General features: G+C 39.0%; 1 protein-coding gene across 1 annotated transcript in view; it reads right to left on the reverse strand.

The window, feature by feature from the left end:
* Positions 1-361: 361 nt before the first annotated feature.
* mbf1 (multiprotein bridging factor 1) overlaps positions 362-14,376 on the reverse strand; it is a 40,319-nt gene continuing 26,304 nt past the window's right edge. The window contains exons 3-5 of the mRNA XM_070086912.1: positions 6,262-6,422; positions 2,819-2,912; positions 362-1,056 (exon numbers count right to left, since the gene is read on the reverse strand). Of these exons, the coding sequence (XP_069943013.1) occupies positions 992-1,056; positions 2,819-2,912; positions 6,262-6,422 (320 nt within the window). The 3' untranslated portion in view covers positions 362-991. The remainder of the gene's footprint in view (positions 1,057-2,818; positions 2,913-6,261; positions 6,423-14,376) is intronic.

The raw sequence follows: 14,376 nt of genomic DNA on the forward strand, positions 1-14,376 counted from the left end.
TTATTCTGTACCAGAGTTTAGAGGGAAGGTAATGCAACTATTAGATTTTGAATGTAAAATACTAATTTCTAATAATGTCTTGAAAGACCAAATCCCTAAAAGTTTTACTTCCACATTTACATTTTAAATACTTTTCCCATAGAGTTGGTTAATAGAAACAAGTCAATTAGTTGTATGAGTAAGGTAATTTTGTTGGCGAAGGGGAAATTTTTTTGAAGGAATATCTTAAGGACAGCTAAAATGCTTGCAAAACATGACTTAGGTCAAGAATATTATTATTATTATTACAATCAAAACAAAGTGCTAAGGTCAAGAATATTGTTTACTTAGTTTTATTTCAGGATAATTTCAAACTACCATGCAGTTATTTGTAAAGTATTTATTCAGCATACACCTTAAACTTGAAAGAAGTTAACAATTTAGTATGCTGAATGAAAAAAAAATCTTAAGAGTCGATGACTAACTAATTTTTCCTTAATTTACCATTACCTGTCTTTGCAAACAATCATGCCTGATAGTCTAAAGCCCCATTAATATTCCATAAAAGTGCATGAAAACAGAGGTAAATAGTTCTTAAGAGCTTGACATCAAGAGGAAAGTTAATGCATACATACACAATATGTGATCAGCAAAGAAACTTTCTTTATAAATTTCATTATATGATATTGGTAAACTACAGAATAAACTTCCTAGTTAGCATAATAACAATGCATTAAAAACATTAGAATCCATTAACACAAAACATTTTCAAGTGTAACACACATTTTCAGGTTTGTATAATGTTTCCAATATTAACAAATAACAGTCTTTCCTTCTAAAAAAAATAAATATTTGACAAAACTTGCAAGCTTCTTATACCAATAATAAACAAAGCTCTCATATAGACCTAAGCTACCAAATATTAAAAATTTAAGCTAAACAACTCAGGTTTGCTCAGTTGCATGGTGTATGACATCTGAATAAAGAAAGAGGAGGCTCATTCTGCTTCTTGTTATTTCTTCTTATTCCCAAGAGGTTGTATGGCTTGGCCCTTGTCCTTCCCTCGAAGGCGTAGTCCTGAAAAACAGTAAAAAACTGCCAATTGTTGCAGAATGAAAGCTGCTACTTTGCAATGCAACTCTACTGCAGTAAATTAAAGAACAAGTCACAATGAACCCATAGCTGGGAAAGTAAATCAGAAATTTCCGTCTAGAATGAACCATAACACTGCCATAAGCCTCTTATTACAGTATAATTATTATTATTGTTATTTTTAAAACACACTGGTGAAGTCTCACCGAGGTAGGGTGACCCAAGAAAAGCAATGTCTTCACTATCACTCACTCCATCACTGTCTTGCCAAAGGCATTACAGCTCAAATGTTTCTTCAAACTGCAATATCCCCACCCAGCCAGCCTTCAGAGAGCAGGCTAACCAGTTTACCTGAATCCCTTCATAAATGTTACCTTGCTCATGATCCAACAGCATCTCAAGTCATAAAAACTACTTACCTCTACTCACTCCTATGTAACATGCTTAACTGCACCTGTTAGATGTCAAAGCCCCTCCCAATACTATTACTTTTTAAGCAGTTACCTACTAAATATAAAGGGAGCTCACAGCCATCAATGGTTAACTTATCAACATCACTACTATGCACAAATAACCCGCACATAAAAGAGAGAAGCTTACGACGACGTTTCGGTCCGACTTGGTCCAAGTCGGACCGAAACGTCGTCGTAAACTTCTCTCTTTTATGTGCGGGTTATTTGTGTATCGTTCCAGTCACGGTATTGTGCCTTTTTTTTTGTTATTTACTACTATGAGGATGAGTACCTTTTGCAGTTGTAATTCCATAAAAAAAAAAAAAAAATATGTATGCTTGCCCATGGAAAACTGAAAAAGGAAGAATGAATGTTCCACAACATGTATTAAGGCCAGTATGTTTTAGGTCCATAACAACGTGGACAGCACAGAATCTCTAGTTTAAAATCCATTCCCCACCATAAAAAAAAAAAGAAAATTGCCTAGCCAAGAGCCACAGCTCTAAAGAAAAACTCAACTTCCATGCAAGAGGAAACAAGGAGTAACACATCAACTAGCACAACAAATGCACAGGGCACTGTTTAATTTTGCCCCTTTATGCCATGGCGACCTTGAGGGAGTCATAAGAACATAAGAAAGGAAGAATACTGCTGTAAGCCTGTTGACCCATACTGGGCAGGTCCTTCACAAATCCAACCCACTAACAAAAGTGGGTCTAAGCCCACACAGCATGGCCACAACAATGAAGACTAATATCCCCCCACCCCCCACATATATGAAGGAACTGAATTCCTCTGTAAATCATAGTTTAGTTGTAATCTCACCCACACCACTGACTTTTATTCTTGTGAAGAAACAATACCATGAATCTACCAGAATACATGCAACTACTACTGTTCTTCGGCAAATAACAGCTTAGAGTACAAAAGATTAGTGCGATTTACAACTTACGATAAATATACACAATTTTGGTGTATATGAACACACATAACCAAGAATGAAACACAAATACAGAAAAACTTAGGCATTTACCCTAATTCCTAATTCAAATACGTATAGTGGCACTCCAAGTTTCGTACAGCTCCCAACTCGAACAGTTATGTAAATGTATTATTGTAAGTGCTTTTGTAAGTGTATTTTTGGAGGTCTGAAATGGACTAATCTAATTTACATTATTCCTTATGGGAACAAATTTGTTCGGTAACGGCACTCAAACAGCCTTCTGAACGAATTATGGCCAAAACTCGGGGTACCACCGTACATACTAGGTACCAAAATGCAAGTTACCACTCACCTATAGCCCTTTCAATTTTTCCGAGGACATTTTGATTTGGCACTGCCTTGCCCTGTTCATATTCTTGGATCACCTGTGGTTTCTCATTAATGCGCTACAAGTAAAAAAAATAACAATTAGTGAAATTACATGCATAGTTCTGTGTGTGTAGTTATTTGTAAATATTTATTGGTACCCACAAAAAAGCAGAATATAATTACGGTGTCACCTTCAGTACTGTATTTAAGCTATCATACAATTTTGAGAAATATCTGCTGGTTATAGCAATTACTACCTCCACCTGTTCCCCATTCAACTGTTCTACCATTTTGTGGAGAAACTCTTTCTGGTTTCCTTTTAACACCATTTTTTCAACAGTCCTTCCTATTCTATTATACCCTTCCTATTCTATTCTATTATACCCTTTCAGCCTGGTTTCACTAAGGGAGAGATTTTCTCATGTTTAATGTTACATAAAGTATAAAAAATAATGATGCTACATGGCAGTTTGTTTCACTCATCTACAACGACAGTGCCAAACCACTGTATTCCATGTCATTATTTAATATACAGGTATTTATTCAACTTCAATTCATTATTTTTATTTATCTTTTATTTTTTATTTAACTCACTGGCCATCTCAACAAGGTAGGGTAACCAAATGAAGAAAATACATTCACCAACATTCACTTAACTGCCATCTTTCCAGAAAAGTGCTGGCATTACAATGAGAATACCCTCTAACTTTAAAATCCATCCTACACCTTCAGAGTGCAGGCATTGCCTTTCAAAGGGATTCAGGAATAACAGCTAGCTGGTTTCCCTGAATCCTTTCATAAAAGTTACCCTCCTCACACTCCAAACAGTATGTCCATTAAAAACCACTTGTCTCTATATAATCTTATCTAACAAGCTTTGTACAAGCCTACTGGATGCTCAAACCTCTAAAACTCAAAGCCTCTTGTACTCCATCTCTTCCACCATTAGTTGGATGACCCCTTTTCTCAGATCTTCCACCCCAGATTTATACACCCTTTATGTAAACCTATCCATTTCCATGTTCACACTACCTAAACAACCCTTCCTTGGCCCTCCGAATTGTACACTTGGTCACTCTACAGAGCCTTTTAATTTCTACACTCTGAATTCTCTGAATGATATTCACACCATATATTGCTCTCAAACATGACATCTCTGCTCCCTCATTGCAGCATTCAAAATCCATGCCTCACACCCATATATAAATGCTGGTACCACTATACTCTGGTACATTCTCTTTATTTTACTACATAGATAAACTTCTTTCCACAGATACTTCAACACAGCCTAACTCCCCCACCCCCTCATCTATTCCAAAACTGACCATCTTCACAGGCCCATATTCTGACATGTCCACTCCCAGATATGTAAATACATCCACTTCTTCCATATTCCTTCCCTCCCTCCAATCTGATGTACAATTTATCATTGCCTTGACTTTTTGGTTACCCCTCATCACTGTTTTCTTTTCTACACTCACTTTTAATTTCATTCTTTTACATACCCTTCCAAATTTGTCCATGAACCTTCTTACTTTGTCTTCAGAATCCTCTACAAGAACTACGTCATCAGCAAAGACCGACTATAGCTCCTACTCTGCATGAGAACCAACATTTTAGAATCCCAAGCCCCTTCCCAACACCCTAGCATTTCTTTCTTTCACATTCCCATCTACAAACATGTTAGACAACCAGTGTGACATCATTCATCCTTGCCTTAGTCTTACTTTCTTCTCATTTATATCATCTTTAATTATGCCCGTCTTTTCCTAGCACATCCCAATCACATCATTCAATTTTTTTCAAAATAAGACACATTTATGGCTCTCAATAAGAAACTTTTCCTATATAAGAGATTAATTTTATAGTTTCCTACATGTTTATCAATGGAGAATATTTCATTCTGTAATAAAGAAACAAGAATTGTGCTTCTATATTTTAAAGCCTTAATAATGATGTGTATAGTGGTAGTATAACCTTGACACCTGTCACTTCTTTACATCTATATCCTGTACCAAGCTGTCACTTGTGCCTTATTGCAAACTCCTGCACAGTGTTTGGCTTCAGAGTTCTGCTAACTAGTTCACAGGCACCATGATTATTCTCATATGAAGAGGACTTTATACCTGTCCAAAATGAAATGCATCTGCCATTATTCTATTATGTTATCAATTTATGGTAATATTCATTGCCACTGCAGTCCTGCACCTGACTACAATTTGAGCAGCTTGTGATGAAGAGTGGAGGTAGTTTACATTAAGTTAATTCAATACCAGCGCTACAGTTACTTGTACTACTACCCAAATCTGAAAATAACAACACAAAATAGAGAAGCACTACAGTAGGCCCAGAGATTATGTAGGTCCAATTCAAACCCACCCATTTCCACTTATGTGCTTGTCTGACTAATTTCTAAAACTATCCAAAGTGCTTACTTCAATAACACTTGGCAGTCTGTTCCACTCATCTGCAACTAACTGCCAAACTAGTAAAGTTCAATATCCTTTCCTGTTTCCTGAATAAATATTTTTTTTTTTTTGTATATACAGATTTTTTTTTCAACAAACTGGCCATATCCCACCAAGGCAGGGCGACAAAAAGAAAAATGAAAATTTCTCTTTTTAAATTTAGTAATGTATAAAGGTGAAGGGGTTTCTAGCCCCTTGCTCCCTTCATTCTAGCCACCTCTTACGACACGCATGGTTTATGGAGGAAGAATTCTGTTCCACTTCCCCATGGAGACAAGAGGAAATAAAGAAGAACAAGAACTAGTAAGAAAATAGAAGAAAACCCAGAGGGGTGTGTATATATACGCTTGAACAGGCATGTGTAGTGTGACCTAAGTGTAAGTAGAAGTAGCAAAACGTACCTGAAACCTTGCAAGTGCATGAGACAGAAGACACACACCAGCAATCCTATCATCATATAAAACAATTAAAGGTTTCCGTTTCACACTCACTTGTTAGGACGGTAGTACCTCCCTGGGTGGTTGCTGTCTACCAACCTACTATCTAAGTATATACAGTTATGCACACATTTTAGTGGCATGCCCATATATTTGAAATAAAAAGTAATACCTAATTAAGAATATTGGCATATTTAGATGGATGTAAATCAGCAGACACAAGAACACTCTACAGGTGCTCAAGGATACATTATTATTATAATAAAAAAAAACGCAAAACTGCTAAAGGATACAGGTGTCCCTAATTTTATGTTATAAATGTTTTCCGTGCCCTTGGCATTTGTACTAAACTCAATTCAGGCTATAAACAATTAGGCAAAAAAAAAAAAAAAAATACTATCTTCATTGTGCTTTGCGGACTGGGCTGATCAGATAGTGGCCGTAAACTGCATACGAGGAATTATTGATAGAAATACGATGAAAAATTCACAAAAAGTGAGAGAGATCTGTATTACACTCACAGTGGCTAAGTCCTTTTGAGTCCAATTTTTGGCTTGGCGACCTTGCTGGATGAGTCTACCCACATCTGGTGTTATCTTCGCATGCTTCAACTCTTCAGTCTCCCGGTCAAGTTTGGCTGTGTTCATAGATGTGCCATGTTGCTTATTGCTTGCAGCTCCATCTGTGTGTGTATGAGAGATATATGCAGCAACATTAACATATAATAACCATAACCCTATAGCAAGTTAAAGACAAACAGATGTACAAGGAGAGGGTCAAGGGTATATCATGAGGAAGCAAAAAGAGGATGAGGCAATGGAGAGAGGATATAGTGGGTAAGGATATGGTCTGAGGGATGTAAGCAGAGTGGAGGAAGGAAAGAAAAAGGCAAGCAGGAAAAGAAAGGGAGGAAGGTAGAAGAGGAAAACAGAGACAGCAGGAAGAGAAGAACAAAAGAGCAGTAATAGAAAGAAGAAGGAAAGAGTTGGAAAAAATATGAAAAAAAAGGGAAGAAAAAACAGAGGAAGGAGGTGAGAAAGGAAAATAAGGGAATGGGAGAGGAGGAGGGGGAAAAAAGAGGAAGGAGAAAAGGAGGGAGAAGGGGGAAAATGAGGGGAAAGGGAAAAGGAAAAAAGGGAGGGGAAAGAGAAAAATGAAGGGAAAAAGGAATGAGGGGAAAGGGGAAAAAGGAGAGAAATAAAGATGAAAAGTAAAATTGTGAAATTACAGCACTGTTTATATTAATACAGTATGTATACAGTAGGGCCCTGCTTTATGGCGCTTCGCTTTATGGCGTTCTTCTCATATGGACATATCAAATTATGACCAAAACTGGCTATACGACCCCCCTCACCCCCACCTGACACACTAATATGGTCACTGTGCGCCACCCGATTTGTTTACATTCTCTGTAAGCACATCTCTCCATTATGTCTGGAAAGTTGCCAAAATTTCAAGTTTTAAAGATACAGTGGAACCCAGAATATCCGCCTCTGTGTTTATCGGCCAATTCGTATTGAGGCTGGTTTTTGGGCCGAAATTTTGCTCCATTCTTCGGGCGGTGCCTCGTAAATTGTCTGTATTATACGCGCCAGGACGCCGCTGCATAGGTGAGTCAGTCTCCCTGTGTCTCTTGACGAATGAGCATATACTCTGCGCATTCATCCAAACATTTCCTTAAAATCCATTGGTTTTCGTGCTTCTTAAATGCAACTGTGAAATAAGCCACCATGGGCCCAAAGAAAGTTCAGAGTGTCAGCCCTTTGGTAAAGAAAGTGAGAAACACGATAGAATTTAAGAAAGAAGTTACTGAAAATTATGAGAGTGGTGTTCAAGTGCTAGAACTTGCCAGGATGTATGGGAAATCCAAATCAACAATCACTTCTATCCTGGCAAAGAAAGAACAAATCAAGGAAGCTGACGTGGCAAAAGGGGTAAACATGTCAATGAAAAAGAGATCACAATGGAAGATGTGGAGTTGTTGCTGTTGTGGATCAGCGAAAAACAGTTAGCACAAGACAGTGTTTCAGAGACGATCATTTGAGAAAAGGCAAGGCAGTTCCATGTGGATCTCAAAGAAAATGCCTGGAACTAGTGCTGATGTTAGAGAATTTAAGGCCAGCAGAGGCTGGTTTGACATTTAAGAAGCATAGTGGCATACACAGTGCTGTAAGGCATGGCGAGGCTGCAAGTTCAGACAAACATGCGGCTGAAAAATTTGTGCAGGAATTCAAGGGGTATGTAGAGACTGAAGAATTACACCCCGAACAAACGTTCAATTGTGGTGCAGAAGAAAATGGAAGAAAATGCCAAAGAGGACCTACATCATGCAGGAGGAAAAGACACTGCCAGGACACAAGCCTATGAAAGATAAGGAAACTCTCTTGTTCTGTGCTAATGCTAATGGGGATTTCAATGTGAAACTTTTACTGGTGTATCACTCTGAAAGTCCCTGTGTGTTCAAAAAAAACAATGTCGTCAAGAGTAGATTGTGCGTGATGTGGAGGGCTAACAATAAGGTATGGGTCACAAAGCAAATTTTCATTGACTGGGTCCATGAAGTGTTTGGCCTGAGTGTGAAAAAATACCTCCAGGAAAATAAATTGCCCCTCAAGTGCCTCCTGGTAATTGACAATGCTCCTGCTCATCCTCCAAACTTAGTAGACCAATTGTCTAGGGATTTAAGTTTTATAACTGAAGTTCTTGCCTCCTAACACCACTCCTCTCATCCAGCCCATGGACCAGCAGGTCATTTCTTACTTCAAAAAACTCTACACAAAAACAGTGTTTAAAAGGTGCTTTAAAGTGATCTCGGACACTGAACTGACCCTAAGAGAGTTCTGGAGGAATCACTTCAATATCCACAAATGCATAAGCCTTATAGGTAAGGCTTGGCAGAGAGTAACTTCCAGGACTTTGAACTCTTCTTGGAGAAAATTGTGGCCAGAATGTGTTCTCCAGAAGGATTTTAAAGGGTTTGAGGCTGACCCTGATGACCCTATGCCTTTTGTGGAATTTACTGTCTTTGGGGAAGTCCATGGGGTTGGATGTAAGTGGTAAGGATGTGGAAGAGTTGGTGGAGGACCACAGGGAACAGCTAACCACTGAAGAGTTGCAACACCTTCAACTGGAACAGCAATAGACCACAGCTGAGGAACTTGCTTCAGAGGAGGAGGAAGAGAGAGGGAAGGAGGTGCCTTCCTCCAAGATTAAGGAGATTTGTGCAATGTGGAGTAGGGTGCAAGCTTTTGCTGAGAAATATCACCCTGACCAAGCTAAAGCAAGCCATATCTGCAACATGTTCATTGGCAAAAGCTTGGTCCACTTCAGGCAAATCTTAACCCTTATTATTATAATAATCAAGGGGGAAGCGCTAAACCCGGAGGATTATACAGCGCCTGGGGGGGGATGTGGAAGGCATTCAGGCTTAATTCGGGGAACTGGAGCACAGATCCAATTCCCTAAATCAAGAGCCCCTCACCAATATCAAGGAACCTTCCTTGAGGGGATCTTAACCCTTAAATTGTCCAAACATAGATCAACATTCACCTGCATACTGCTCTGAATATTTTGGGGAAAAATTTTTTTTTTTTTTTGTTTAAAATGAAGAGCGCATTTTTCCCGGTATCCCTGAATTTTGTCATACTGTGCACATTGAGTGCACAGACTCATTCTCTCACATCTAGGCAACTCAGGCTTATTGTGCCAAGGTTGAAAACGCGTAAAATAAAACGTAGACCTACGATCGGAGCCTTACGCACGTGAATGTTGATTCACGTTTGGCACCAGAAACAGACCTCTCTGGACAGTTTTTGTGTGACAGGGGTCCAGTGACTCTCAAGGTGGTCCTAGTGCCATTAAAAGACAAAGAAGGGAAATAACCTCAGAGAGGGACTTGATACCTAAAGTCCTTATAAGAACAAAAGAACATAAGAAAGGAGGATCACTGCAGCAGGCCTGTTGGCCCATACTGGGCAGGTCCTTTACAATCCATCCCACTAACAAAACATTTGCCCAACCTAATTTTCAATGCTACCCAAGAAATAAGCTCTGATAACTCTATCAACTCATTTGCAAGTCCCACTCAAATCCAACCCCTCTCACTCATATATTTATCCAACCTAAATTTGAAACTATCCAAAGTCCTAGCCTCAATAACCCAACTAGGTAGACTGTTCCACTCATCAACTACCCTATTTCCAAACCTATACTTTCCTATGTCCTTTCTAAATCTAAACTTGTCTAATTTAAATTCATTACTGCGGGTTCTCTCTTGGAGAGATATCCTCAAGACCTTATTACATAAGAACATAAGAACATAAGAAAGGAGGAACACTGCAGCAGGCCTGTTGGCCCATACTAGGCAGGTCCTTTACAATTCATCCCACTAACAAACATTTGACCAACCCAATTTTCAATGCCACCCAAGAAACAAGCTCCGATGTGCAAGTCCCACTCAAATCCAACCCCTCCCACTCATGTACTTATCCAACCTAAATTTGAAACTACCCAAAGTCCTAGCCTCAATAACCCAACTAGGTAGACTGTTCCACTCATCAACTACCCTATTTCCAAACCAATACTTTCCTATGTCCTTTCTAAATCTAAACTTATCTAATTTAAATCCATTACTGCGGGTTCTCTCTTGGAGAGAGATCCTCAAGACCTTGTTAATATCCCCTTTATTAATACCTATCTTCCACTTATACACTTCGATCAGGTCTCCCCTCATTCTTCGTCTAACAAGTGAATGTAACTTAAGAGTCTTCAATCTTTCTTCATAAGGAAGATTTCTAATGCTATGTATTAATTTAGTCATCCTACGCTGAATGTTTTCTAACGAATTTATGTCCATTCTGTAATATGGAGACCAGAATTGAGCTGCATAATCTAGGCGAGGCCTTACTAATGATGTATAAAGCTGCAGTATGACCTCTGGACTTCTGTTGCTTACACTTCTTGATATAAATCCCAGTAATCTATTTGCCTTATTACGTACGCTTAGGCATTGCTGTCTTGGTTTAAGGTTGCTGCTTACCATAACCCCCAAGTCTTTTTCGCAATCTGTATGGCTAAGTTCTACATTATTTAACTTATAAGTGCTAGGGTTATGGACACTCCCAAGCTTCAGAACCTTGCATTTATCTACATTGAACTGCATCTGCCACTTTTCTGACCAAGAGTAGAGTTTGTCTAAATCCTCCTGAAGTTCTTTAACATCTACATTTGAATCAATTATCCTACCTATCTTCGTGTCATCGGCGAATTTGCTTATATCACTAGTAATTCCTTCATCAAGATCATTGATATATGTTATAAACAACAACAGGCCCAAGACTGATCCCTGTGGAACGCCACTTGTTACTGATCCCCACTCGGATTTAACCCCATTTATGGACACTCTCTGCTTCCTGTCTGTGAGCCATGATTCGATCCACGAGAGCACTCTTCCCCCAATGCCATGAGCTGCTACTTTCTTCAAGAGTCTTTGGTGCGGAACTCTATCAAATGCCTTACTAAAATCTAAGTAAATAATATCAAATTCTTTATCGTGGTCAACAGCCTCAAAAGCTTTACTGAAGAAAGTTAATAAATTAGTTAGACAAGACCGGCCTCTTGTGAATCCATGCTGAGTATCATTAATCAAGCTATGCTTATCGAGATGGCTTCTTATAATTTGAGCTATAATTGACTCTAGTAATTTGCCTACAATTGAGGTCAGGCTTATTGGGTGGTAATTTGACGGTAACGACTTGTCCCCTGTTTTAAAAATAGGAATTACATTAGCCATCTTCCACATATCAGACACTACACCTGTTTGAAGAGATAAATTAAAAATATTAGTTAATGGTTCACAGAGTTCCATTTTGCATTCCTTAAGAACCCTTGAAAAAACCTCATCAGGACCCGGCGACTTATTTTGCTTCAGTCTGTCTATCTGCTTCACAACCATTTCACTAGTGATTGTGATGTTACATAATTTATCTTCTTCTAGCCCACTATAAAAATTAATTACTGGAATATTGTTAGTGTCTTCCTGTGTAAAAACTGAGAGAAAATAATTATTAAAAATCTAGCACATTTCATTCTCTTTGTCAGTAAGGTGCCCATAGTTATTTTTAAGGGGACCTATCTTATCTCTAACTTTTGTTCTATAGACCTGGAAAAAACTTTTTGGGTTAGTTTTAGAATCCCTAGCAACTTTAATTTCATAGTCCCTTTTAGCTTTTCTTATCCCCTTTTTAATGTCCCTCTTAATGTCAATATACTGATTCATAAGATGACCCTCACCTCTTTTGATACGCCTATAAATTCCTTTCTTATGCCCTAGTAGATATTTGAGCCTATTATTCATCCATTTTGGGTCATTTCTATTTGATCTAATTTCTTTATATGGGATAAACGTTCTTTGAGCAGCATGTATAGTGTTCAGAAAACTGTCATATTGATAGCTCACTTCGTTACCCCAGTCAACAGATGATAAGTGTTCTCTAAGCCCATCGTAATCTGCTAAGCGAAAATCTGGGACTGTTACTGAGTTATCGCTACTATCGTACTTCCATTCAATGCTAAATGTAATTGATTTGTGGTCGCTAGCACCCAGTTCCTCTGAAATTTCTAAATTATTAACAAGGGATTCATTGTTTGCCATAACTAAGTCAAGCAGGTTATTTCCCCTTGTAGGTTCTGTCACAAACTGCTTCAAAAAACAATCCTGAACTACTTCTAAGAAGTCGTATGATTCTAAATTCCCAGTCAAGAAATTCCAATCAATATGACTCAAGTTAAAGTCTCCTAGAATTACTACATTATCATGCCTTGTGGCCTTAACAATTTCCTCCCATAGTAGTCTCCCTTGGTCCCCATCTAAGTTTGGGGGACAGTATATCACTCCTAAAATCAGTTTTTCATGCCCCTCTGAAAATTCTATCCAAACATACTCTGTATGTGTTACTTCAGATTTAATACCCGTTTTTATGCAACAGTTCAAGCGATCTCGGAACAATTTAAAACCCTGAATATGACGTTCCGCAGGCATGTCCCGACTTTTTGAATTAAACCACGTCTCAGTTAAGGAAAATACATCAATGTTACCTGCACTAGCAACTAATCTCAACTCGTCCATCTTATTCCTAGCACTACGGCAATTAGCATAATAAACATTGAAAGACTCTCCTTTCTCTTTACCCTTCCTGCTCATTTCTGTTTTTCTACTAAACCTATTACTGTCCTTATCACCCAAAGTCCCTGGCTTTTCAATATCTACCTCATTCTGCTGATTACTAGTTCCCCTAGAACTCGTAATATTACTACACTGGGACTTCACTGTTTTCCTGCCTAAACCCATACCACTAACTATTCCTAGTTTAAAGTCCTAACTGCTCCCTCCACTGCAGTTGCCAGTGCTACCACCCCAGACCTAGATAAGTGAACCCCATCCCTGGCATACATGTCATTTCTGCCATAGAAGAGGTCCCAGTTGTCAATGAATGTTACCGCATTTTCCTTACAGTATTTGTCCAGCCAGCAATTGACACCAATTGCCCTGGACAACCATTCATTTCCAACTCCTCTCCTTGGCAAAATACCACATATGACAGAGTTCCCACCCTTACTCCTAATTATTTCTATTGCTGACCTATACCTGCTAATCAGGTCTTCACTCCTACGTCTGCCAACATCATTGCCTCCAGCACTGAGACAGATAATAGGATTGCTCCCATTACCTCTCATGATGTCATCCAGACGGCTAACAATATCCTCCATCCCAGCCCCAGGAAAGCAAACTCTCTGTCTCCTACTCCTGTCCTTCAAGCAGAACGCCCTATCCATATACCTAACTTGGCCATCCCCAACAACAACAATATTCTTACCTTCCTTGGTGTCGTTCGTCGTGATGTTCCCAGTAGTCGACTCACATTCGTCGGGTAGCACTGAGAATGTATTAGATGTTTCCACAACAGTTTCCACGGCAGTCTCTTTCTTCTTCATCGTTTCTACCTTTCCATTCGTCTTCTTGATCGTCAACTTCGTTCCCTGCTGTCCAGCCACTGACCAGTTTCCCTTCTTGACCTGAGGACTCAAAACAGGAGGACTACTACGAATCTTCTTGTTTTCCTCGGTCAGTCGCCGAATCTCCATCTTCGCCATCCTCAATTCTTCCTTAAGCTGTTGGTAAAGTTGCTCGATGGAGGGCATCTTGCTTCAATTCGTAGAGAGCGCGCAAACAGGTCTTCACAGAGCTAAGTACACGTCACCACTGCGCAAAAGCCAACTCAATCAGGAGCTACTGCGCAGCACGTCTGCACGGCCCAATAGCGATGCGAAATACTAGTTTGTGAGTTTAGCAATGTGAATGCTTTTGTTTTGGCACAATACATAGTTTCAGTATTGGAGTATCACAGGCCAACTTATGACAAGTTAGGATTCATTATTTTAAGAATGAGATTGATATTTCTGTTTATGGTCAAATGGGTGAGTGAAAGTGTGAACCACAAGGTGGTATTCGTGTAATTAGTTGACGGGGTGTATCAGGGAGATGAGATGTTTTCAAATGGTAGTTTTGAAGGTGATGAGTGTGTCTGCAGTTCTAGAGTTTTCAGGTAGGGTGTTCCAGATTTTAGGGCCTTTGACAT

The sequence above is a fragment of the Cherax quadricarinatus genome, chromosome 20 (genome assembly GCF_038502225.1).
Source record: "Cherax quadricarinatus isolate ZL_2023a chromosome 20, ASM3850222v1, whole genome shotgun sequence".
NCBI lineage: Eukaryota > Metazoa > Arthropoda > Malacostraca > Decapoda > Parastacidae > Cherax > Cherax quadricarinatus.